General features: G+C 52.9%; 2 protein-coding genes across 5 annotated transcripts; one reads left to right on the top strand and one right to left on the bottom strand.

Annotated features, from left to right (window-relative positions):
• Positions 1-69: 69 nt before the first annotated feature.
• On the top strand, positions 70-15,679 carry LOC307199049 (pentatricopeptide repeat-containing protein 1, mitochondrial-like). 4 transcript variants are annotated; one of them, XM_079946556.1, is made up of 11 exons: positions 70-129; positions 255-356; positions 2,325-2,826; positions 4,480-4,620; positions 6,126-6,344; positions 7,121-7,222; positions 9,064-9,765; positions 10,690-10,806; positions 11,505-11,687; positions 13,403-13,581; positions 14,832-15,679. In XM_079946556.1, exons 3-11 carry the CDS (start codon positions 2,347-2,349, stop codon positions 14,848-14,850), a joined length of 2,142 nt encoding a protein of 713 aa, XP_079802682.1. In that variant the 5' UTR covers positions 70-129; positions 255-356; positions 2,325-2,346; the 3' UTR covers positions 14,851-15,679. The 4 variants fall into 4 exon arrangements, with proteins under 4 accessions (XP_079802682.1, XP_079802680.1, XP_079802683.1 ...); XM_079946554.1 differs by having other exon boundaries at positions 14,839-15,679; XM_079946557.1 differs by lacking the exon at positions 13,403-13,581.
• On the bottom strand, positions 13,609-23,714 carry BUD31 (BUD31 homolog). Its single transcript, XM_079946563.1, has 6 exons — positions 23,605-23,714; positions 22,441-22,570; positions 21,892-22,014; positions 16,829-16,951; positions 15,760-15,926; positions 13,609-14,255 (listed from the first exon to the last, which is right to left on the bottom strand). Exons 3-6 carry the CDS (start codon positions 21,983-21,985, stop codon positions 14,205-14,207), a joined length of 435 nt encoding a protein of 144 aa, XP_079802689.1. The 5' UTR covers positions 21,986-22,014; positions 22,441-22,570; positions 23,605-23,714; the 3' UTR covers positions 13,609-14,204.
• Between the last annotated feature and the right edge of the window lie 166 nt (positions 23,715-23,880).

Consider the following 23,880-nt stretch of genomic DNA (forward strand, 5'->3'; position numbering starts at 1 on the left):
CCGGCTAGCAGCTCGCCGAACGCCCACCTGAAACCATGCGCGCCGGGAGTTAGCGACGCGGACTGCGCCTGCGCAAGGTCGTCCGGACCGCGGAGACGGGTTCGCGGCGCCGCGGCGACGAGACTAGGGGTGACGCGGGGTCGGGACTGGGGGTGACGCGAGGCGGGGCGGGGGTGCCGTGGGCTTGGCGGCCGACGTGGGGCCGCGTTCACTGGGTCGGACCCTTGGAGTGAGTTCCTGTTTGACCCTCACAGGGGCCCGGGCTCCGGACGAAGACTGACCAGAGGGGCAGCGAGGGTGACAGCCAGAGTCGGAGCCGGGGGCGTCCGCTGAGGAGACCGAGGCTCTAAAGGGAGGTGTGGAGAGGGGGCGGGTCGGCCTGAGGGTCCCGGGGAGCGTCTGGGGAGAGCCTGGTCCCCCAAGGGAGGACGGCGGCCCCGTGTCTCTAATTCAGGGGTTAGTAACTCGGGCGGGTTGACGAACTTGAGGAGGAAGGAATTACTCCTTTATTGTCTCAGTGTAAAATTTAGCAAGTCCTTCGGTGACTGACCGAGTGCGTTCGCTCTGTCCAAAACGAAGTCGCGATTGCAAATGGGGATGAGTGTAAATGATGGTTGGAGACAGAGTATCTGCAACAAACTCCTCTCCAGTTGTCGCTGCTTGGACATGACGATAGGACTTGTTATTTAATGCTGGAAAAAGAAGCATCTATACTAATAGAGCATAAGTTTGTTTTAAAGACATTTTGGTACCTATATCAATATCAGTAATTAAAGTTCTCTGTATTTTGATTAACATGTGTAACCCCTTTATTTAATGTGGTCACTTGAACATTTAAAATTACATACGGGCTCGCATTACGTTTCTCTTGGAGCTTCACCAGGTGCAGAATGGTAAAGGCCCTCTGCACTGGTGTCACTAGGGTGCTGGTCAAGAGAAGCTGTTTGATACTATTCATGGACTTGGGTTCAAAGCCAGCCAGTTCCAGAGCTAGTGGATCTCGCCCACCACACTGCTGCAGGGCCCCCAGCAAGTCAGTCCCCTCCCTGGGCCACAGATATTAATTTGTCCAACCTGCTGTCCCCTCTGAGGTCTTTCCACCTTCTAATATAACCAGACCTTAAAACGTGTTCATGCTCGTTATTCTGATCTTTTTTTTATTTGGGGAGCTTTCTTCTCCTTTGAATGAGTTTAAGTATTCATCTGTTTGGGGGGAAAACTTTTTGTCAACTGACAGAGTCCTTGAATTGGGCCGAAAGTTCTCAGAGTAGATAAAAACTTCCCCAAATTGTTTCTTAAGTAACTAAAACTATTCATATTCTCCCATCAAAATAAGTGCATGGCTCTGTTCATAGGGGGTATTCTGATATTTTTTTATTAAAGAGTTTCAAATATGTAGACCAGGATCTCTAGCCTAACTGTGCAATAGAAGTATAGTGTGAGCACGTACGTAATTTAGAATTTTTAAGTAGCCGCATTAAAGTTTAAAGATTGTGAAATCAGTCTCAAATTTTCTTTAGCCCAGTATATCGAAAATATTATCATTTCAACATGTAAAAAAATGTGTAGTTTACCTTCTTTTTTTGTACAAAGTCTTTGAAATCTGGTGTATAATTTACCTTTAAAGCATATCTGCATTTAGTCTAGCCACATTTCAAGTGTCAATAATCACATTGGACAGCACAGCTGAAGCCCATTTGCCCATGAATTTTGCAGAAGAGAAATGTTTAAGTTAACTTCCCTGTGCAGAGGCCCAGAAAGCCAGTGTTTTTTCGTAATAAATGATAATGCTATAATTTTTTGAACACCTATTAAACCCCAGGCATTATGATAAAAACATCTCATTTAATCCTTATGGCCTTGTGGTAAGGTGAGTGTGTCTTGCAGCTGAAGGAATTGAGGTCCAAGAAGGTCAAGTAATGGGCCCAGTTACTCAGCTCTGGCCAGGGCTCAAAGTGAGCTCTGACTTGAGTGCCCAGTCACTTAGGTCGTGGCTCAGTGATACAGATCAATAGTTTAGGTGTATCGAGTGCTCACCATGCTGCACCTGAACGCTGGTATCTGAGATTGAATCATTGCTACGGTGCTGTGTGGGTGATGTTATAGTTAACCCCAGTTTATAGCCGAGGAGACAGGCCAGAGCAGTGAGTGCCCAGGGACTCAAGGATAGTTGTTTGGTGGAGCTGAAATCTGAACCTAACCCTAACGCTAGGCCTACTTTCTAACCTCAGGGCTTGTGCTTGTGCCCACCTTCTTGGTCTTCTTTCTGCCTTTTGTGACTATGAACTCGCGTTGACTTTCACTATTTTGCTGACCTATGCCAGGCCCTGGAGGGGAACACCAGAGATGGACCTCGTGAGACTCTCGCGGCTCTTCTACGGCCCCTGCCCCATGGGATTGGCCATCCTGCACCACCTTGGCCCCTTCAGAGCCAGGTGGGCCGGAGGCAGGGAGGGGCCCATGTGGCCGAGGGCCGCAGGGCTGATTCGACTAGCGCCAGCAGCCTTCAACAGCTCCCTCTCTCGGCTGTCCCTCGGCCCGCGGAGCCAGAAGAACACAGGCAGCCTGAGCTCTGACCCAGGCCAGTCCAGCCCCACGGCCACGCAGGAGGAAGGGGAGGAGGAGAGCTTTGGGACCCTTTCCGACAAATACTCCTCCCGGAGAATGTTCCACAAATCGACGGCCCAGTTGTATAACCTGCGGCTCAAGGAACAGAGTGGTGAAGAAGATGAGGAAGGGGGACTGCAGCCAGAATCACGGCAGGGCCCAAGAAACACCCCTTGCTGGTACTTCTTTCAGTGCAAACGCCTGATCAAGGAAGGAAAGGTAGGGAACCTTTGGATTCTGCTGCTCCTGGCTCCTGCTTCCACTGTGCTGTGGTATTTTGTGATGGGCCGCCCAACCTTCCAGTCATCTCTAAAGGGTGGGATGCTGAGAGCTCCTCTCTCCTCTTTGTCTTCACTTCCCCCCTCGGTGCTGCACCAGGCGACCCGCCAGCCTCCTGGCTTTCAGTGCCCCCTCCTTCATGCTGCTCCCATCTTCCTGTTACCAGCTCGGCCATCCCATGGACTCCCCATCTGTGTATTCAGCTGCCTCCTCACCATCTCCCTTATACTTACCCTCAGTGGCCTGCAATTTTTGTTCCCAACTTTGATTTCCCTACGCTTTCTTCATCTCACTCAATGGTAACCCCATTATTCCATCCGCCCAGGCCACATGCCTTCAGGTCATCTCTGAGTCTTCTCTTTCTCTCACCAGCTCTAGCTTCAAAATTTCTCCCGTCCTAACTTCTCACAAGCCTACCCCGGAATGCCCAGGCCAAGCCTTCTCCTTGCCCCCCTCAGCTATAACGACACTTGTCTCTGGGCTCCCCGAGGCTCTCTCCACCTCTTTCCAGGATGTGGGCTTGCAGCATGGAGCCATCCCGTTAAAGCAGAGAGCAGATGGCCTGACTTCTCTCTCCAGCTCTCCCAGTGTATTAAGTGACACTGGGGATGTTCATTTCCTTAGGTATTGATAACGACATTCCATTTATATTTAAAAATCTCTTGGAGGTATATGTCGAAGCTTTGGTGAATGAAGTGACAGGATGTCTGAAATTTGCTTTCAAAAATTCAGTTTGGGGGCTTCCCTGGTGGCGCGGTGGTTGGGAGTCCGCCTGCCGATGCAGGGGACACGGGTTCGCGCTCCCGTCTGGGAGGATCCCACATGCTGCGGAGCGGCTGGGCCCGTGAGCCATGGCCGCTGAGCCTGCGCGTCCGGCGCCTGTGCTCTGCAACGGGAGAAGCCACAACAGAGAGAGGCCCGCGTACCGCTAAAAAAAAAAAAAAAATTCAGTTTGCAGGAGAAGTGCAGGGTATAGATGAAACAAGATTGGCCAGACGTTAATAGGCATTGTAGTTACGCTATTCTCTTTACTTTTGTGTATATTTGAGATTTCCCATAATGAAAAGTTGAGAAATGAAGAGAAGCCGGAGTCCTCACAGTAGCTTATGAAGCCTGCAAGAATTGCCACCTGCCCTCCACCCCCCTTACCTCTCCGCCCGCATCTCCCCTCCTTCACTTACTCTGCTGCAGCCTCCTCTCTGCTCCCACAGCTCCCAAGCACACTCCGGCCTCAGGGCCTTTGCACTGGCTGTTCCCTCAGAGAGCCACATGGCTCCTTCCCTCACCATCCTCAGATCTTTGTTCACCTGGGCATCTCCCCTGCCTCTCAGGGAGTTCCCCCATGGCAGTGGGGCCAGGAGCTCTCACAGGTGGTGGGAGACTGGTAGGCTTCCTTCTTGGCCACCGCGAAGGCCCGTGGCTGCAGACCATGGGCACCAAGAGGCTGGTGGCAGAGGCCCAGGGTGAGTGTTTGTCTCCTGGGCAGGCCTGAGCTTGGGCTCAGCTAGGGTCCCCCAGCCTCAGTCTCCCTCCCTCTGCTGAGGGTCTCTGAGGTCCTCCCCGTTGTGTCCTCCCCCCACCCCTCTTCCCCAGCTGGCCGAGGCCCTGGACCTGTTTGAGAGACAGATGCTGAAGGAGGAGCGACTCCAGCCCCTTGAGTGCAACTACACCGTGCTGATCGGGGGCTGCGGGCGGGCTGGCTACCTGAGGAAGGCCTTCCAGCTCTACAATGACGTGAGCATGAGCCTGGGGGCAGCAGGGGCCAGGCTCCATAGAACATGGGCTTTGGGCCCCAAAAGAGCTGGGTACAGACCCTGGATGTGTCACTTGCTAGTGCATTACCCCCTCCAGCCTCAGTTTCATCGTTCATAAAATGGAGGTGATCTCAGATAACTACGTGATGACATGGAAGGTCCTCCAGTGCCTGTCCGGGCCATGGCAGGGCCCACCGGTCCCCTTCCTTTTCCACTGCTACTCCCAGTTAATTTAGTTTGTGTTCCTTTTGTCTCACTCCCATCCTCACGCTACACACAGGTGCACACATGCACCTTTTTTCCAAAGCTGATCCTTTGAAAAAGGGCTTTTATTTCTCTTGGAAGATGGTTTTACTTTATATTCGCCCACCTCTGGGGTGTGTTTGTCATTCTTAGAGCCAGGAAGCTGCTTCCCTCATGAGTCAGGAAAGAGCTGTGCCTGAGAGGACCATAGACTCTAGCAGAAGTATTCCCATCTTCTCCAGGAGCTGAGAACATCCTTTATTCCAGCAAGAATTCTTGGGAGCCCTAGTCTCGTCATTTGGGCCTGGCCCTTAGTAAGTCCTTAGGACACGCTGTGGAATATGTGAACACATACAGAGCATCTGCCCTTCCTTGAAGTTGGGATCACCGTCTTCCTTTTTCAGATGAGGAAACTGAGGCCTGGAGGGATGAAGTGCCATGTCTAAGGTTACCTCTCTCTCTCTCGAGTGCTGGATTTGGGAGTGGAGCCCAAAATGGCCTGAGAACAGGGTTCTGTACACTCTGCAAAAGCTGGTCACCTACCCTCGGTCAGGTTGCCCTTCTCTGGGAAATAGCGAGTGCTTGGCTTTACCAGGAGTTTCTCAAACTCCGTCACCTGGAGGGCTTAATAAGCCCAGTGTCAGTCTGGGGTTTGTGACTCAGCGGGGGTGGGGTGGGGGACTATGACATGTGCTGCAGAGACGAGCTCCTGGCTGCTGCTGCTCCCAGGGCCTCTCTCCCATGATGCTCTCCCTCATAGCAGCCTTTCGAGGTGACCGTATCACCCCCATTTTTCCAATGACGAGCTAACTTATGACCCCCTCAGGTAGTAAACGTTGGAGCTGGGGTTTGATTACCACCCTCCTCCACCCTTTCCCAGACCAGATCCACCCCATGGATCTTAACAGTCAGGGTGGCCTGGTCGGCCACAGAGCGGGAGCGTTGGGGAGACCCTGCTGCAAAAGCACCCCAGGCCCAGGGTGGACTGCTGAGCACCATGGGGAGGATGGCTTCTTGTTTGGAGCATCTGCGGTGCGGGGTCAGTTCCCAGAGCCCCTCGGGCTGAGTCGGGTTCAGAGAGCCCAGCTCTGCGTGTCACTTGGCTCTGCGTTGTCACAGGCCCGGCTCCGAGGCCTGTTCAGTGTGGTAGCACAGTCTTCTCTAGCTTCCTTTCAGGGTGGCCATCGTCTGTGCGTCGGGCTGATCCCAGAGCCACTTCCAAGTTTCTCCCTGTCTCCACAGATGAAGAAGCGAGACCTGGAGCCTTCAGATGCCACCTACACAGCCCTGTTCAACGTCTGCGCTGAGTCCCCCTGGAAGGACTCTGCTCTGCAGAGTGCCTTGAAGTTACGGCAGCAGCTTCAGGCCAGAAACTTCCAGCTCAACTTGAAAACGTACCACTCCCTGCTGAAGATGGCCGCCATGTGCGCAGACCTCAGGATGTGCCTCGATGTGTTTAAGGTGGGACATCCCTTCCTTCCTGCTCCCCATTCGGGGCCAGTCCCACATGGCAGGTGTGAGGCTGTGTTGTCTGTGTTCCTCATGAAGGAAGGTTCAGGGGCCAATGAGACAAGCCCCGTACTGGGCTCTGGGGTTCACAGGTGAATCCCATGAGACCCTGTTATCAGAGGCCTGGGTCTGGCAGACAGAGGAGCCCCCAGCCCTGTGAAGGCGGTGGTTCGTGTGCTCTGCCGTGTGCAGTCCCGCTGGATGGGACTCCGTGGTGCCGTACCAGAGGGTGGGCTTCATGGTGCTGAAGATGAGCCAGTGCTCACTGAGGGGTCGTTCCAAAGGTCCTATAAGGCAAGTCCTGTGCCCTCACTTCATAGATGAGGAAACTGAGACCAGGGAGCATAATGCCTTGACCACACTCCCACAGCGAGCCAGTGGTGAAGCTGGGATTTGAAACCAGCTCTGTGCAATGCCAAAGCCTCATGTACAGGGGTTAAAAGTGGCTGCTGGGGTGGCCTTTGCAGAGAGGCTGCAGAGAAGTGACCGGAGCAGAGCCAGGAAGAGAGGCCTGGGAAGGAGAGGAGGAGGGGGTGCAGGCAGCAGTTAGCTCTGCCCAGCAGCTGGTACTGAGCTGGCCCAGAGCCAGAGTCAGGCCCCACCTCTTCCGGAGGCACAGCCCTGAGCCTGACCTGGGGTGTCTGCCCTTAGCCAGCCCCATCGGGCCTGGGCCTTGGCCTTGGCTCTTCTGCAGATTCTCATCCGGCCCTCTTTGTTCCCTCCCCCAGGAAATCATCCAGAAAGGACATGCGGTCACAGAGGAGACCTTCAGTTACCTGCTCATGGGCTGCATCCAGGACAAGAAAACGGGTTTCCGATATGCCCTGCAGGTCTGTCCCGCCTGGCTCTGCGTCCTTTCTCTCCTGTTGCCCTGCTCGCTCCCCCTCCGTGTGCCTGTGTTGGGTGCAAGTGATGATCCTGTGGGCGTTACTTGAGCACTTGCTCCTGCCCTGTGCTGGGTGTTTTTATATTTGTGATCTTTTGGCCTTCCCAGAGCACGCTGCTCCCTGCGTTTTACAGATGGCAGGGAGAGAGGGCACGCGGAGGAGGCGTGGCTGCTGCTCCAGTCGGGACACAGCCAGCCCACACTCTCCCACTCCGCTTGGTGGCTCTCTGTGCAGCCGGCCCAGACCCGCTGAGCTTACGGTCCCTGAAGGTTGTCCGACCCATCCCCAACTCAGCGTCTCTGCGTGTGGGACCCAGGAGTCAGCATTCAGTCCTGAGAGAGCCTCACGGACATTAAAGTTGAGACACGCTGCTCTAATCCCATTGCAGCGCCCCCCTTATCAAGTGCGGAGGCAGCATTAGCACTGGTACCACAGCTGCCTCCTCAGCTCCTCAGGGGTGGGAAGGACCTGGAGTTCACCAAAAGCTCTAACTTCAGGTGTGGCCCACAGACCAGCAGCCTCAGGCTCACCTGGGGCTTGTCAGAAATGCGGGGTCTCAGCCCCACACAGGCCTCATGCAGCCAGATCGGCATTTCAGCAAGATCCCCAGGGGGATGGTCTGCACAGAGTTTGAGCCCCAGTGATCTGGGGCAGCCCTGGACCACGTGCCTCCCCTCTGCAAACCCCCTGGAAACAGTGGCTGCCGGCCATCCCCTGGCTGCTTTATAGACAGGATCTGGTTCCTCCCTCTCTTTGGCCTCGATCTGTTCTAGTGAGAAATAGTCTATCACGCTAGCAGCTGGTTTGTGTCATGCACTTGTTAAACTGCTCAAGCTGGGTACCATAGCCCCGTTTTAGAGACGACGAGGCTGAGGCTCCCGGAGGTTGAGTAACTTGCCCAAGGTCTCACAGCCACTAAGAAGCAGAGCTGTGATTTGAATCAAGAATCCCTCCTGCCACGGGATAGCATCTGCGTCCCTGATAAACCTCAGTTCTGTCAGTGTTCCCCATGGAGGTGGCTTCCCAGACCCTTGCCCTCCTCAGGACCCTGTCTGGTGGGCAGTAGCCATTTTGCATGTGGCACCCACCTGGGCCTGGCCGGCCCTGACTCGTAGGCACACTTGATGTGAGCTCCTGGCCGCTGCACGTGGCCTCCCAGTGAGCCTGCGGACAGGAGCCAGCAAGACCATGAGCCTCGTGGGGCATCTCGTGGCATCTTGGTTGGTGTCAGAGTGACCGCACGTGGTCAGACTGCCCCCTTGAGAACTCACAAGTGTGCTAGACTCCTCGCTGAGGGGTGAAAATGACCTCAGCTTGAAGGGAGACAGGCCTGCCCGGGCCCACAGCTTGTGAGGTGCTCTTCCTGGCTGAGGCCCCCCTCCGCCCGCGCCCGCTCCGTGCTCTTGAGGCAGCTGAGGACGCCGCGTGGGGCAGGGCACACGGCAGGCGCTCAGGAAGGGCAGCTGCGTCCAGTCCTTCAGTCAGCCTGGACTCCTCCAGCACCGAGCCTCTCCGGCTGTCCCTCCCCAGGGGAGTGGGAGGAGGGCCTGGGAGAGCTGGAGAGATGGACGTGCGACACGGTTTTGGGGTGAGCCAGAGGAGAGGAGAAGCGGCGCCCCGTGGAAGCTCCCAGGCTCTGGGGTTCTCAGTGGCCCAGAGCCTGGCGTCTTTCCCGTGTCCCCCCTGCCCCCACGTTTGCAGACTGGTTGCTGCCTTGCGCTGCCTGCTCTGCTGGGGGCTCTTCGGAGCGGGAGCTGGGGGTGAGGCCTGTCTCTCCTCGGCAGGTGTGGAGGCAGATGCTGAGCCTGGGGCTCCAGCCGAGCCGGCACGGCTACAACCTGCTGTTGGGGGCAGCTCGGGACTGCGGCCTGGGGGACCCGGAGGTGGCCTCAGCGGTGCTCCTGAGGCCCAGGGAGGAGATGGTCCTGCTCCAGCCCCCGGCAGGTGGGCGGCAGGCAAGGAGGAGAGACGGGGTCGGGGCGGACGATAGCCTGTCAGCCAGGCTGCACGTGGAGGCCCTGGAGAGGCAGCTGTTTCTAGAACCTTCTCAGGCACTTGAGGGGCCTCTGGAGCCTCAGGAGGCCGGAGCCCGCGGCAAGGCCCAGCCTGGGGTGGAAACCAAGGTGGAGCCTGACCACGCTGTGGCCCCTGCGGCCCCGGTGCCGCCTCCCTGGGGGCTGGAGACCAACCTCCTGACCCCCGGGGCGGTCTCCTCGGCTGTGGTCTCCTTTGGGACCGTGACCACTCCAGCCGACAGGCTGGCCTTGATGGGGGGCCTTGAGGGCTTCCTGGGAAAGATGGCGGAGCATGGGCTTCGGCCCGACATCAAAACCCTCACGCTGTTGGCGGAGGTGGTGGAGCCCGGCACTTCCGCAGAGTCCTCGCTACTCACTATCTTGGACGCGCAGCAAGTGGAGGCCGACCTGACCTTCTTCAACACGCTGATGAGGAGGAAGAGCAAGCTGGGCGACCTGGAGGGGGCGAAGGTGAGGGGCGCAGGGGAGGCACAGGGCTCCCGGCTGGGCCCCTCTCCTTCCCCCTCAGACCCTCCCCTGCCAGGTGTGTCAGCAGTTCCTGTGAGAGGGGCGCAGACTGTCCGGAGCTCCTGGGAATCAGGTGGTGAACCAGCCATACTCCCCGCCCTCCCAGAGGGGCCACCCTTCAGCCCCGCCCCAGCCTCATGGACTTCCTCACACTTACTGTGCTTCATTCTGTTCTGAGAGCTTCACATCCACTCGTTTCTTTACTGACCACAGCAGGAGGCTCCACTGGCCTGTGGCTTTCCTCGTCTCACAGATGGCGACGTTGGGGCCCTCACGGGATTTTTGTCCATTCGTACAACGTATTTCTGTGTGATGCCCCTTTTGCCAGAAGCTCTGACCTGGGCTCTCCTGAGAGCTGACAGAGGCAGCCTCTGCCTTCAGGCCCTCAGAGCAGAGCACAGCTTTCTCTAGAGCCCCTCCCTGGGCCCCGCCCTGACCCAGCCATGTTGAGCGGGCACCCTCTTCCTCATCTCCTGCCCGGGGGCTCCCTCGGCCCTCACTTCCCATGCTGTTGTCGGCTTTGTCTCCTGCCCTGGACCACAGGACCGCCATCCCCTGAGGCCCCTGGTGCTCGATGGACATCGAAGGCAGGGATGGATGGTGGCCGGGAGAGGAGCAGAGGGGGCAGGAACATGAAGGGCATTCGAAGAAGGGATGACCTGCTACAGACAGGCGGGCTGGAAGGCAGGGAGGACTCGCAGAGCAGCTGAATCCTGGGGAGCTGGGCCAAGGCCGGTGCCCAGTGTGGTCAGCAGAGGGAGCCACGAGGCCTCAGAGCAGAGCCGTGCCCTGGCGCCTCCAGCAGAGAAGGCTCTTGCCAGGGCTGCTGGGCTACAGCTTACGGTGATGCCACGTCTGTCCCCACAGGCACTGCTGCCAGTCCTGGCAAAGAGGGGAATCGTCCCTAACCTGCAGACATTCTGCAGCCTGGCCATCGGGTGCCACAGGCCAGGGGATGGCCTGCAGCTGCTTGCAGACATGAGGGTGAGCGGGCCCGGGCCCAGGCAGGCCCCGTGGTGCTGAAGAAGAAAGCTGGGGTGTGGGGGGGTGAGGGGGCCCTCCCGAACCGTCCAGGCCTCTGCCCTCAGGGTAAGCTGTTGGGGGCGGGGCAGGGAGAGTGGGGTCTCTCTAGCTGCAGTGTGGAACGGTCAGTGGCCCAATTTGGGAGACAGGAAACCCTGGTGAGGCGCTGCAGGAATGGGCGTTGAGGGCCAGGGGTGTTATGATTGCCAAGGTGGTGGCCGCGGGGTGAGATTGAGGGGTGGGGCAGGTCTTGGCCCCAACCCTCTAGAGGGATGGAGGCCATGATGGGAGCAGGGAGCGTACCAGAATTCTCAAGGGACAGGGGTGCAGTGAACCACGGGAGGTGGTCTCCTGCCCTGATGTGGTTTACTGCCTGAGCCTGTTGATCTCTGAGAACAACCCTCTACTTGCGTCTAGGTTCTTCAGGGCTGAGAGGGCGGGGTCCTGAGTCACCTGGGATGGACCCACAGAGCGGGGGACGTGGAGCGGGGCATACAGCCCGTTGTTGCCACGAGGTCCTGCCCTTCTCGTCCCTGGTGGCTGGTCTGCAGAGCAGGCCTGACTGGCAGGGTAGCTCCCCAAGCCCGACGTGCCACCAGTGGCCTCTCTGTCCCAGCCACCACCATCATCTCGCTGATGGTGTGTCTGTGATGTTCCAGAAATCCCAGATGACCCCCAGCGCCCACATCTACAGCACTCTCATCAACGCAGCCGTCAAGAAGCTGGACTACGCCTATCTCATCGACATCTTGAAGGACATGAGGCGGAACAGGGTCCCGGTGAATGAAGTGGTCATCCGCCAGCTGGAGTTCGCAGCCCAGTACCCACCCACCTTCGACCGGGTAAGTGCACCAAGCTCTAACATGCCCGTCGTCTCCCTAACCAGCGCCACCCACACCCCGCCTGGTTCTGACCTGCTGGGATTGGCATCCTTTTGCTTTAAACTGTCGGTGGCTTCCCTTGGGGAAAATGCCAAACTCCTCAGACTGCGGCCTGCGAGCCCCTGTTCACGTGGCTCATTTCATCTTAGGCCACTCCTCCCTCGGTTCACCGTCGGTCCCACGGCCTCTTCCCTGCCTCGGGGGTTTTTGTATTCCATCTTGAGTAGGCTGCCCTGCTTTTCACATGGCTGTGGTTCCTTCTCATCTGGTAGGTGTCGGCTCAGATGGCTCTTTCTCAGAGGTGCCCTGCTGGCGGCCCCCATACGAGCACTATTCCTTTTCACCATGTTTCACAGTTGGTAATTACATGCACACGTGTGTGACTCTTCCCTTGAAGAGATTGTAAAAGCCCCTAGAGGTGGAGACTGTCTGCTTTGCTCACCTGGGTCCCTGGTGCCTGCCTGTCATCTGGCGCCCAGCATAGATTGTTGTTTGTCGAGTGAATGGGGACGGCAGGAGGGCAGCGATAGAATCTGATTTGTAATGGCCACTTCTCTCCTTGCTGTTCTGAGGATATCAGGCTCCGGGGCTTTGGTTTTTAGGTCCGCTGAGTCAGACCCTATGCTGAGCACCTCCAGAGCAGCTGTGGCCTGACTGGGAGGGAGACAAGTCGGCCAGGACACACCAAGCCAGGGGACGTGGGGTCAGGGACGGCTGTGCAGGGGGGATGCTTGAAGGCTTAATAAGAGCTAGTGAGACAGCAGTGGAGAGTATGCTGGAGGGCATAGCTGGGCATCTTTGAACAGCTGATTGTTAGTCTTATCTTACGGATGCCTCAGAGTTCTTTAAATATTCTGGACACTAGTCTTTTGTTGGTTTCGTGTTGCAAGAATCTTCCGGTTGGGGGGTTGTCTCTTCACTGTGTAGGGCCCACTAGGGGTCTTCTCAGGTTCAATCAACAGTCACCAAACTACCAGAAGCCTAAAGCTTATTGTATTCAGTCATACATTCATGCTCCCTTATGGTGGACTTATTTCTATTTGTGATCATCAGGTTTTTGCTTCACGTACTTTCAGGCTCTATTAGGTACAAGTTTAGAATTGTTAAACCTTTTGAATCAACCCTTTTATCATCATGTAGTAACGGTTTTTATCTCATACGTTTTGTCTGTTTTTCCTCTGGTCTCCTCTGTGTTCCTCTACCAGCTTTCTCTTGGTGTCTGCCTGGCATGTCTTGTTTCCTTTCCTTCTTCCCTCCTCTCCTGAGACCTCTGCAGCAGTGCTGAGATGACAGTCAGAGGGAGGCAATGCCTGTGCCGAGCGGGAGGCGCTCAGCAGGCTGTGGAGGCACAGCTGGTGGCGCCCAGCGGTTCTAGCTGTGCAGGGCTGGGGTGCCATGCCTGGGTATATAGGAGCACAGCAGCAAAGACTCAGGAAGGATTGTTAGCAGATGAGAGAGAATCTGGGTCTGCCCCATGGTACAACTTTGTTTCTTTACTGTACACTACTCGGTGCTGAGCAGCTTTTCTGCCCTCTCCCTTTGACCAACTGGAAGCAAGAACAGCTTCCCTGAGCCCTGAGCCAGCTGCCATGGTTTGGGGTCAGCAGTAGGTAGTATGCAGTGAGTCTAATTGTGGCCCCTCTGAGCCTTGGAACCCCACGCTTTTCCAATTACAGTACAAAGGGAGAAACACCTACTTGGAGAAGATTGATGGTTTCCGAGCTTATTATAAGCAGTGGCTGAAAGTGATGCCAGCAGAGGAAACCCCCCACCCGTGGCAGAAGTTCCGGACCAAACCAAAGGGAGACCAGGACACCGTCACTGTGGCCGATGTGGACAGAGGCCCTGGGGGCAGGTGATGGGGAGACCCTGGGGGACCTCCAGCAGAGCTGGAACAAAGTGCATGGCCTTCACACGGCTCTGCGGGAGCCCCAAGAGTCCCTTTCATATTCAAGACACGTGAATGTGCCGTGTAGCTGCAAGCTTGAGGGAAAGGTCTGGGCCACAGTAAGAGCTGCAGCTTTTTGCAGGCATTGGTCTGAGGTGCCCAAGAAGTTCATGGCAAGTCCAAGAGCAGCTTGGGCCACCTTGGTATGTCATCTTAGGCCCTCCTCGTCTGAGAGGTTGCCACCCGCATCACTAATGAGGAAAGTAAGTGCTCAGGGTCACACAGCACCTGTGAGGTGGAGTTAGGATCACGCCTTAAGGGAGACTGGTCTCCAGGGCTTGGCGCTGTCCCACTGGGTTCCACAGACTGCTGGCTCTGAAAGAAGGCAGGCAGGACCCAAAAGGTTTACTAGTTTTATTTCTACAAATCACAGCTGATGAACACCAAAGCCTTCACATGTAGAGACCATGCTCCTACTCGGGCCTGGGGAACTGCTCTGAGGAAGAGCTGCTCCCAGGAAAGGGTGGCGTGACAGGCAGAAACCTGCGCAGTCCAGAGTCCAGGGCGGAGAGGGGTCGGGGCCGATGGCCTCAGCCAGAGCAGCCCCGGCAGCCGCAGTGCGTGCACTCGATGATCCGGCCCTGCAAACAGAAGACAGCTGAGACCCCATGCCCCTGCCACGGGCCACACGCCCACACGCAGGAATCCTCCTGTGGGAAGGGTGGCCACGGGACATCCACTCCCCATAGGACACTCCTCAGAAACCCTCTGCGACAGTGCTGGATGGGGAAAATTCGGTTCCCTCGTGAACATGGAAACAGCTGCTGTTGACACTGCAGTTACTTCTCTATGTGGATTTAATTTATGCAAATTCAGTGTACACACTTGCTCCCAAAAAAGGAAAAAAAAAAAATCTGTGTAAATGATTCTTGTTATTATGCGAAGCACGCAGGACACACCCTACAGTGAGCTGGGGGTGGGTCTGCTACCGCTCAGGGGGCTCAGCGCCAGAGGCCTCAGGGCCGCCTCTGGGCTGGGGAACTTTCCACTGTGGGCTCGGGAAGAAGAAGAGTGTGTACTTGAATCTGTGTGGCAGCGGAACAGTCTTGTCCCCCAGGCCAGGTGTGGCCTAGTGTCTGGCCGGCAGGGGAGCCCGCCCAGCAGACAGAAGGCCCCAGGGCAATGGTGTTTATTTTCCTTTTTCTTCTTTTTTGGAGGAGCAAGACTCTGGTCTAAGGAAACAAGATCTGATGGTGAAACCCAACTAAATCTGAAGCAGGCTCTGTTCTGGCCTCAGGTCTGGGGCAGGAGCCCCAGCTAGACATCACCGTGGAACCCTGGGGCTCTTGGAGGAGCAGGGCTTCTGCTGCTCTGCCCCCCTTCCTGCCCCCGCCAGAGACCAGCAGCAGAGCTGCCCCTCAGGAGGCAGCCCGTGCTCGCTCTCCACTGCTCCACATGCCCGTCCTTGAGCTTCCAGATGGTTCAGGGGGACAGAGCTGCCTGCTGAGCCGAAGCCCTACAAGCTGTAACTAGTGCTGCAGTGTGAAGGGACCTTGTGACGAGGGACGGTGTGAAAGAAGACATCTGGCCTGACATCCCAGCGGGGCCCATGGCGGTCAGCCGAGGGGCCACGCTCAAAGGGCGCTAACGGCCAACAGCCCAGCAACCCTTCTCTGCTTCCTGCGGCTCCACTTCAGAGGCGTATGTGTGTGGAGCCGAGCTACTGCACACCCAGCCGTGTTCCCCAGCCGCCCAGGAAGTTCTGGCAGGAGACATGGTGATGCTAACATTGAAGTGTCCCTGGGAGGAAAAGGAGGCCTGGAAAAAAGGGCGGCTGAAGGGCAAGCACTGGAGGGAAAGGGACAAGCTCCTGCCGACTGGCCGGTGGGTATCATCACCCCCACTTGGTTAAGTGAGGAAAGGAACCCAACAACTTGCCCAAAGGAGGAGGTGAGACTGGCCCCCAGATGTAAGATAATTACTGCCAAACTCCCTGGCATGGATTCCTGACCAGAGGGTCTCACTGCTGGGGGGATGGCCAACCACAAAACAGAACAACATAAAACCCCTTGTGGTCAACTAGGGCAGAATCCTGACAGTAATATCCCACCCAGTCGTCAGACATGACAGGGGTGGAGACATTACCACTTCCAACTTGCTTTTGGGGACCCGGCAAATGCAGTTCGTCCCAAAATTGGTGTCCCGTGTCTGAATGCACCGCAGGCAGCATAGGTTCTCATATCCCTGCTTTTTCCATTTTGCGATTAGGTTTTTATCTGCATAGCCTTCTTTAATACAGTATTCATACAGTTCTGTCAAAAAGATGGGGAAAGGGCATCAGACCATAGTATAACAGAGCTCCCGGGCTTCCCTGGTAGCGCAGTGGTTGAGAATCTGCCTGCTAATGCGGGGGACATGGGTTTGAGCCCTGGTCTGGGAGGATCCCACATGCTGCGGAGCAACTAGGCCCGTGAGCCACAACTACTGAGCCTGCGCATCTGGAGCCTGTGCTCCGCAACAAGAGAGGCCGCGATAGTGAGAGGCCCACGCACCACGATGAGGAGTGGCCCCCGCTTGCCACAACTAGAGATAGCCCTCACACAGAAACTAAGATCCAACACAGCAAAAATAAATTAATTAATAAACTCCTACCCCCAACATCTTAAAAAAAAAAGCCTTCTCAGATTTAAAAAAAAAACAAAGTTGCCCCCACCCCTGGCCCATTACTACCCACCCTTAAAAAGAGTATTTAGCCAGGGGCTTCCCTGGTGGCACAGTAGTTAAGAATCTGCCTGCCAGTGCAGGGGACACAGGTTCGAGCCCTGGTCCGGGAAGATCCCACATGCCGCGGAACAACTAAGCCCATGTGCCAGAACTACTGAGTCTGTGCTCTAGAGCCCGCGAGCCACAACTGCTGAAGCCCGCGCACCTAGAGCCCATTCTCCGTAACAAGAGAAACCACTGCAATGAGAAGCCCACGCACAGCAACAAAGAGTAGCCCCCGCTCGCTACAACTAGAGAAGGCCCGCGCACAGCAACGAACACCAGACGCAGCCAAAAATTAAAAAAAAAAAGTATTTAACCAATATTGGCCTGGCCCCTCTCCTTTTTTTGGTGGTAAGAAACATCATGACACTTGCTGAGGTTTCAAGAATTAAATAAATATGAAAGCTACTCAAGTTGGGAAGCGTCAAGAGAGAATTTGGCCAATTACCTCTGCTTATGGCTTTCCGCTTGTAGAAGAGGTCAAAAATATAGCGGGTTTTCTGGTGATGGATCCTAAAGATGGGCCACAGAGATTCCACTTTCCTCTTTCCCTCGTGAGGTTCTGTTTCAGCTGGAGAGAAAACACATGTGTTTGTTTTTTGGGGGATAGGGTAGTCTGCATAGGATATAGTGTTATTTTTTTAATAAGTAGGGATAAAGAATAAATCCTTTGTACCCACTAGGATGGCTATAATCAAAATGACAAGACAGTAATAAATATTGGTGAGGATGTGGAGAAATCAGAATCCTCACACACTGCTGGTGGGAATGTAACATGATGCAGCTGCTATGGAAAACAGTCTGGCAATTCCTCAGGAAGTTAAACAGAGTAACCACATGACCCAGCAATTCCACTCCTAGGTATATACCCAAGAGAACTGAAAATGCGCTTGCACACAAAAACCTGTACATGAATGTTTGTGGTAGCCAAAATGTAGAAATCACCCCAGTGTCCATCAACTGATGAATGGTTAAAATGTAATCTATCCACATGCTGGAATATTTTTCAGTTATAAAAAGTAAGAAGTACTCACACATGCCACAACATGGATGACTCTTGAACACATTATGCTCAGTGAAAGAAACCAGTCCTCACAGACCACCTATTGTATGACTTTGTCTATACAGACAGGAAGTAGATTAGTGGTTGCCTAGATCAGGGAGACACGGGGAAATGGAGAGGGAGACCCCCGCTAAAGGGGATGGGGTTTCTCTGCAGGGTGATAAATACTGTAAAGCTGACTGTGGTGATGGTTGCCTAACTCTGTGAACACACTAAATGCTGCTTAACTGAATACTTTAAAAGGCCGAATTTTACAGCATATGATTTATGGCTCATTAGGGCTGTTTTTTTTTTTAAAGATGAAGCAAAAGGTAAGCCCCATGACTTAAACATTAATTGCTTTAAATTAAAAATGCCTTTTAAATTAGATAAATTAGAAAGCAAAGGTTTTAAAAAATCAAAGACAACCTCTGTTAATACCCGGGTCTCTATCCTTCCAGACCTATTTCTCCAGCATAATAATTTCTCAAGATAATTCCGGACCTTTAGATGGGCATTCTAATAATCTTTTAAGGCACCTCTAATTTCATTTCCCAACCAAAATCGTTTAGGGAAAAAAGAAAAAGACAAGCCTGAAAGTTCTTAGCATGGCGAGCCTGCAGGAAATAATGGCTCCATCAAGTCATGTAGGATCAGGTAGCAGCTTGCACCTGCCAAAAGGCAAGTCTTTCTCTTAGCGTTACAAGCTGATCTTTGTCACCTCTTCTTGGTTTTTAGGGCAGAGGAGAAAGGTGAGAAGGGTTAAGAAACCTATACCTCCATTTCTCCGACACCGAGGCTGTTCTATTACCTAGAATTTGTAATTCAGCTCAACAAACAGGATTCTGTGATCCAAGTCAAAGGCAGGTGTTGAGGACTCAGCAACACTGCGTGTCTGCTATGGGCGAGGCCATGCTCCAGGTGCCCAAGATATGGCAGTGGGCAAGACACAGAAACCACAAAGCCATGATCTGAGAGGGAAGCAGATCAGCCCCTGGTGGTTAAGTGGTAACGGCCACAGAAAAGAAGGGAACAAGGAAGGGGATGGCGAGCAGGGAAAGAGGGGGACTGCCACTTCATACTAGTCATCAAAGGAGACATCCGCTCAGAGACCTTAAGAAACAAGACGTGCAAGGTGGGCTGGGGGGGTGGGCAAAATGGGTGAAGGTGGTCAAAGGGTACAAACTTCCAGTTATAAATAAGTCCTGGGGAATCTATAGCATGGTGACTATAAAGTTAATGATACTGTATTGTATATTTGAAAGTTGCTATGAAAGTAGATCTTAAAAGTTCTTATAAGAAAACTATGTGAGGTGATGAGTGTTCACGAAACTTGTAATAACTTCACAATATAGTCATATATAAAATCATGTTGTACACCTAAAACAATACATTGTATGTCAATTATATCTCAATTTTAAAATAAAGAGAAGAGGGGCAAACGTGTACAAGGCAGAGCCAACACCAATGTAAAGGCCCTGAGGTGGGACTGTAACTGGGAGTCAAGGGACAGCAGTGTGGCTGGGGGCTTGGTGGGCTGGGGGAGGTGGGGGGTGGGGGACGGAGTTCAAGGGGTGTGGAGAGAGTGTGCTTGACCTGGAAGGCCACAGAAGGACTTGATTTTGCTCTGGTGGGGGAATGAACCACCGCAGGGTCCTGAGCAGATGATGATGTGATCTGATGTACAACCTAAAGCCCTCACCCTGGCGGCCCCGTGGAGAAGACTGCAGGGCAAGCAGAAGCAGGAGGCTGCTGCAGGCACCCAGGTGACAGGTGAGGGTAGCCTGGACCAGGTGGTGGGGTGGAGGGGCTAAAAGGAGACAGATTTTAGATTCGTGAATTCTCTAAGGTTTCAATAAGGATAACTTCAAACATACACAAAAGAAAACAGTATACTGAACTCCCAAGTACCTTCCACCCAGCTTCAACAATTAACATTCAGCTATTTGTATTTTATCTGGTTCTCCCTACTTTTAGGAGTTGGGGGAACTGGAGTATTTTAAAATGAAACTTCTAGTGTTGAGTCAAGGCTGGAGAAGACATTTGTTCACCGGAGTCGAGAGTGTTTCGGAAAGCCACGTTGACTAGATGGGATGACTGAGGGAAGGGGGCGTGGGGGCCATGGAGCTCCTCAGGCTGCCATCCTGGACGTGGAACCTTCCTGTGCTTTTGAGTCATCTCTCAACATTTTAATTGTAGCATCACCCACATTTTAAAAATTTCTTTTTGGACCCATTTTCACAAGCTCATGTGAACATTCTTGGATATCATTTTGTACAGGTTCGCACACACAGTAGAAGGCAGCTTTCAGTGGGCGATGTGGAGTCCTGCCACTAGGAGGGTATGAAAAGAGGCTAGAGGTAGGAGACACTGTGGCACAGACGAGACTTAGGTTTCTGCCTCTTTGCTAATGCCCCAAACTGTCTATTAACTTCAAATTTCAATTAGTTTAAAGTACTTGTAAAAGCAAAGTTATTTATAAGTCCTGGTTACAGTCCATGGAGATAGCGCCTTTATTTCTCAGTCACCCATAAAAACCCCTGCCACACATAACTTCCCCCACCTCTGCCCCATAGTCCCTATAATCAGGCTCTTTTTGTTTGGGGACTTACAGGGCAACAGTGGCTATACAAAAACTTGAGTAGCAAGCTAAGAAACATACAAAGAGCTGGGCAGTTGTGCTGGCTAGGAAATAACAGGGACAAACTAGGAGAAAACAGGAATTTTCCTTCCTAAGGTAAGAGGACCAACTGCTTCAATAAGTGTGAGTTGTCCTGTAAATGGCCCTCAGATCAGAAGGACAGGCCTGGCAATGCCACTGGCTTTGGGCCTTTGTGGGCCCAAGGCTCCTCCATGGCCTAGGAGTGCGGCCGCAGATCCCACAGGCAAAACTTGTGCGGAAGGCTACAAACTGGAGGCTGGCAGCCTCCACCAGCCTGAAGGCTGGCTTTGTTTGGCTCCTCCCACAGACACTTTTTTTTTTAAGTTTGAATTTTAAATTAGAAGACTTCACACAGAAAAGCTGAATTTCTGCTTATCTTGGAAAAAGAAAAACACTCAGCAAATCTGGCAAAGCTGAGGCTGCATCCCACATGGTAAATGGCCCTGGGTGAGTAGCAGCTTCTCCCCACCCCCAGAGCTCCCTATTGTTCCCAACACTAAAGCCAGCTCTGGTACCACCTGCCATCCACTCTGTTTTCTTTATAGTGGAAGCGAGAGCAACATGAAACTAGGTCTTAAAATCTGTGTATCAAAAATGGGAAAGCAGAGAAGAACTATATGCTTAAATAAAAACAAGAGAAGGAATACTTCTTTTGACGGTAAAGAATATCACATACATTTAAATGCTCTCCCTCCAAAAAGTCACCCCTTAAAAAGAGGAAGTAGGTTTATTTGCAAGGACTCACAAAAATCTCTTCTATTACAGCAATCTCTAAGTTCCTTTATGTTGAATAAAGATTTGTTTGGGGAAGAAATCTCTCAGCCCAAAATGACCTGATTACTGCAAGTTCTGGGTATTTAATAGAAGTTACCTGATACAGTCAGCTTCGAAGGAAGCAAAGTAACTTAACACTCACTTACTACTTATTGCTAGAGGTATGGCTTCATAATAACAAAGGTTAGATTAATTAGCAAAAACCTTAAAAAAAAAAAAAAAGATTGCTTTAAAAAGCAATTCAGGGACTTCCCTGGTGGCGCAGTGGTTGAGAGTCTGCCTGCCGATGCGGGGGACACGGGTTTGTGCCCTGGTCCGGGAGGATCCCACATGCCGCGGAGCGGCTGGGCCTGTGGGCCATGGCTGCTGAGCCTGCGCATCCGGAAGCCTGTGTTCCGCAACGGGAGAGGCCACAGCAGTGAGAGGCCCGCGTACCACAAAAAAAAAAAAAAAAGGCAATTCAGTTAGTGGTTATACTGTGATAGGGCCAACAGATGCTTGTGGCTTCAGATAAAATTTCCCAAAACTGCACACTACACTGACTCACAAAGTGCAGGATCACACAACATTTAGAGGGAAGTGAAGATGGTGCATTCTGGAAAACTGGTAGATGATGCAAAAACAAAGTGATGATGAAAACAGAGACTCATAAGAAAAATCCAAATAAAAATGTTTCAGAAAATTTGGAAGTGAAAAAGAACAGGATTTCCCAAGTAAATATATTTTCTATGATTTTAAATATACCTCTAACCAACACAGCAAATAATTATAGGTAGACTACTTGATCTATACTCCCTAAAGCTCTTATATTCAAAAACATTTTTGAGGACCTTTTCATTTGTATCATCTTACTTTCTGGCATTTATAGTATTCCTATCAGTTAATAAGCAAACAAAACATGTCAGTGTCAGGAGGCCACAGTGGTACAGCCTGTCTCTTCTCATTTATCCTTGCATTTATGCCTGGCCCCTTGAAGCATGTAAGCCTGTGACCCTTGGACACAGCCCACTCAGACAGGAACTCCTAGACTCACCTTCTCTCATCTTTTGATCTAATTCATCCAATGTTGGCTCGATCAACTCCCAGCCATCTGGGGGAGCTTTCCGGCTTCTTTTGACTTTAGGCATTTTTTCCCCAGAAGATAATCTGCAAGGATCTGTGGGGAAAAAAATTAAAAGAATTGGTTGCTGAGCCTCAGATCCCCAAAAGACTTCACAAGCCACAACTCTGGTGCACACTCATGTCCCTAAATCTGTTTCCTCATCTGTAAAGGGGGGATAATAGAATCTACTTATGGGGCCATTGTGAAGATTAATTATAATTATATGTAACATGCCTGGCATTTAATGTGTGCTTACTAGATTTTTGCTGTTATCATTAACTGACATCAGCTATGAGCCTGTCCCTGTACTGAGAACATAGAACAAAGAATAGGACACACACTGTCCCTGAGAAGGTGATATTCTAGCAAGGAAATACAAAGTGAAAAGGGAATTACAACACAGTGTGAGGAAGACTATGGTTGGGAAAGCAAAGAAGATGAGTGTTTAAAAAGGATAAAGACAGTGTGAAACCAAAGTACCTTAGGGTCTGTTTCCCAAGAGTGTATGTAGCAGAAAGAAAGATCTCTGGTCTCTTCAGTTACAGGCTTAGGTTCTTGGCCAGCTGTGACTTTGGAGAGGTCACCTTCTCTCTCTGGTCCTCAATCTTGTCTATAAGACGAGGACAGTGTATTAGCCGGATGGCCAAAGTCTCTTAAACCCAACAAACATACTACATAAAGGAAAGTCATGTAAAGCCCAACGACAGACCAGTGCAAATCTACATAGCAAGTCATTTTTCAAACCGCATAGCATTTCCTAGGTGGCAAACAGAACTCAGGTTAACGATCTCATCTTTAAGCATAGCAGACTCCTCTCTTCCAAGTTCATTGAGTTCCTCCCCGCTGTAGGGGGCCTGACAAGTTGATGAAGCCCCGCCCCTCCCTTTCATGAATTCTCCGTAACAACCTTACAGATGAAGATCAAACTACAGGAGGTAAACTCAGGGTCGCACACAGCTGGGAACTGGAAGAGTCCGACTCTAATCGGGGACTCCTGACTCCCAAATCAGCGGTCTTTGCACTTGTCTACCCTGCTATGAAGCTAGAGACGGATGGAATCTGGTCCCTGTCCCAACGCGCAAGGGCTGGGAGGACAAAGACACGGGAATGACCACTCTACTAAGACCCAGGGAGATTCGAGGGCCTGGCCCAGCCGGGGAGTCACAGGAGGCGTCCCAGGGGAGGTTAACAGCTAAGAAGTAACCAGATCAAGGAGAAGAGGTGCGGGGCCGTATAAGAGAGGTGGTAGCGCTCGGAAGAGGCGGCGAGCGGAAAGGCGTTCGGAGGGAGGGAAGACGTTACAGCCTGGGTTGTAGGAAAGGCTCAGAGAGACGGCTGCATCTGAACGGGGCTTACGAGAACACGCAATATTTAGACAAAAAAAGTTCCAGGCGGAGAAAAAAAAGCATGGAAAATAAAGAAGGAGAAAAGCCTAGAAGCAAGGGAACCCCCCAAATCTCTCATCCCTTCGGCCGAACGAGCAAAGCGCCGCCTCCTCTCTGGAACTCACTTCGACCTCCCGGTCCAGAGGCCCGAACCCGTCCCAGTTCAGCTGTTCAGATCGCCCTTCTGAGCCAATGCAGACCTCCGATCTCTGGCCCCAGCAGTCACCAAGTTACTCGAAAACAGACGAGAAACACTCACCACGTCCTCAGTAGCCGTCGGACGCCCCTTCTCTATCGCCTGCCTCCGCTTCCCAAGTTATCCCTTCAGCATGAGGTCCTCGCGGAGCCCCGCCCCACCTAGCGCAGAAATTGCGTTATCTTAGGTGCCCGCAGCTCTGCCTGTACAGAATTCCAGAGCCACTGTCGCCTTTTGCCCTCACTCCCCGGGGGGTGACTGGCAGGCTTACGCGCTTCCCCCGGAGCGGGGCTGGGGGCTCTGTTGCCCAGCAGCGCGCGTGCGAGCCTAGGTTCAGGC

Source organism: Stenella coeruleoalba (assembly GCF_951394435.1).
Source record: "Stenella coeruleoalba genome assembly, chromosome: 15".
Lineage (NCBI taxonomy): Eukaryota > Metazoa > Chordata > Mammalia > Artiodactyla > Delphinidae > Stenella > Stenella coeruleoalba.

Coding starts and splice junctions, on each gene's coding strand:
- LOC307199049 (XM_079946554.1), top strand. CDS start 2,347: ATGGACCTCGTGAGACTCTCGCGGCTCTTCTACGGCCCCTGCCCCATG. Junction 10,807..11,504: donor AGCTGCTTGCAGACATGAGG/GTGAGCGGGCCC, acceptor GTGATGTTCCAG/AAATCCCAGATGACCCCCAG. Junction 11,688..13,402: donor ACCCACCCACCTTCGACCGG/GTAAGTGCACCA, acceptor TTCCAATTACAG/TACAAAGGGAGAAACACCTA.
- BUD31 (XM_079946563.1), bottom strand. CDS start 21,985: ATGCCTAAAGTCAAAAGAAGCCGGAAAGCTCCCCCAGATGGCTGGGAG. Junction 16,952..21,891: donor AGATCAAAAGATGAGAGAAG/GTGAGTCTAGGA, acceptor TTTTCTCTCCAG/CTGAAACAGAACCTCACGAG. Junction 14,256..15,759: donor CCAAAAGCAAGTTGGAAGTG/GTAATGTCTCCA, acceptor TTCTGTTTGCAG/GGCCGGATCATCGAGTGCAC.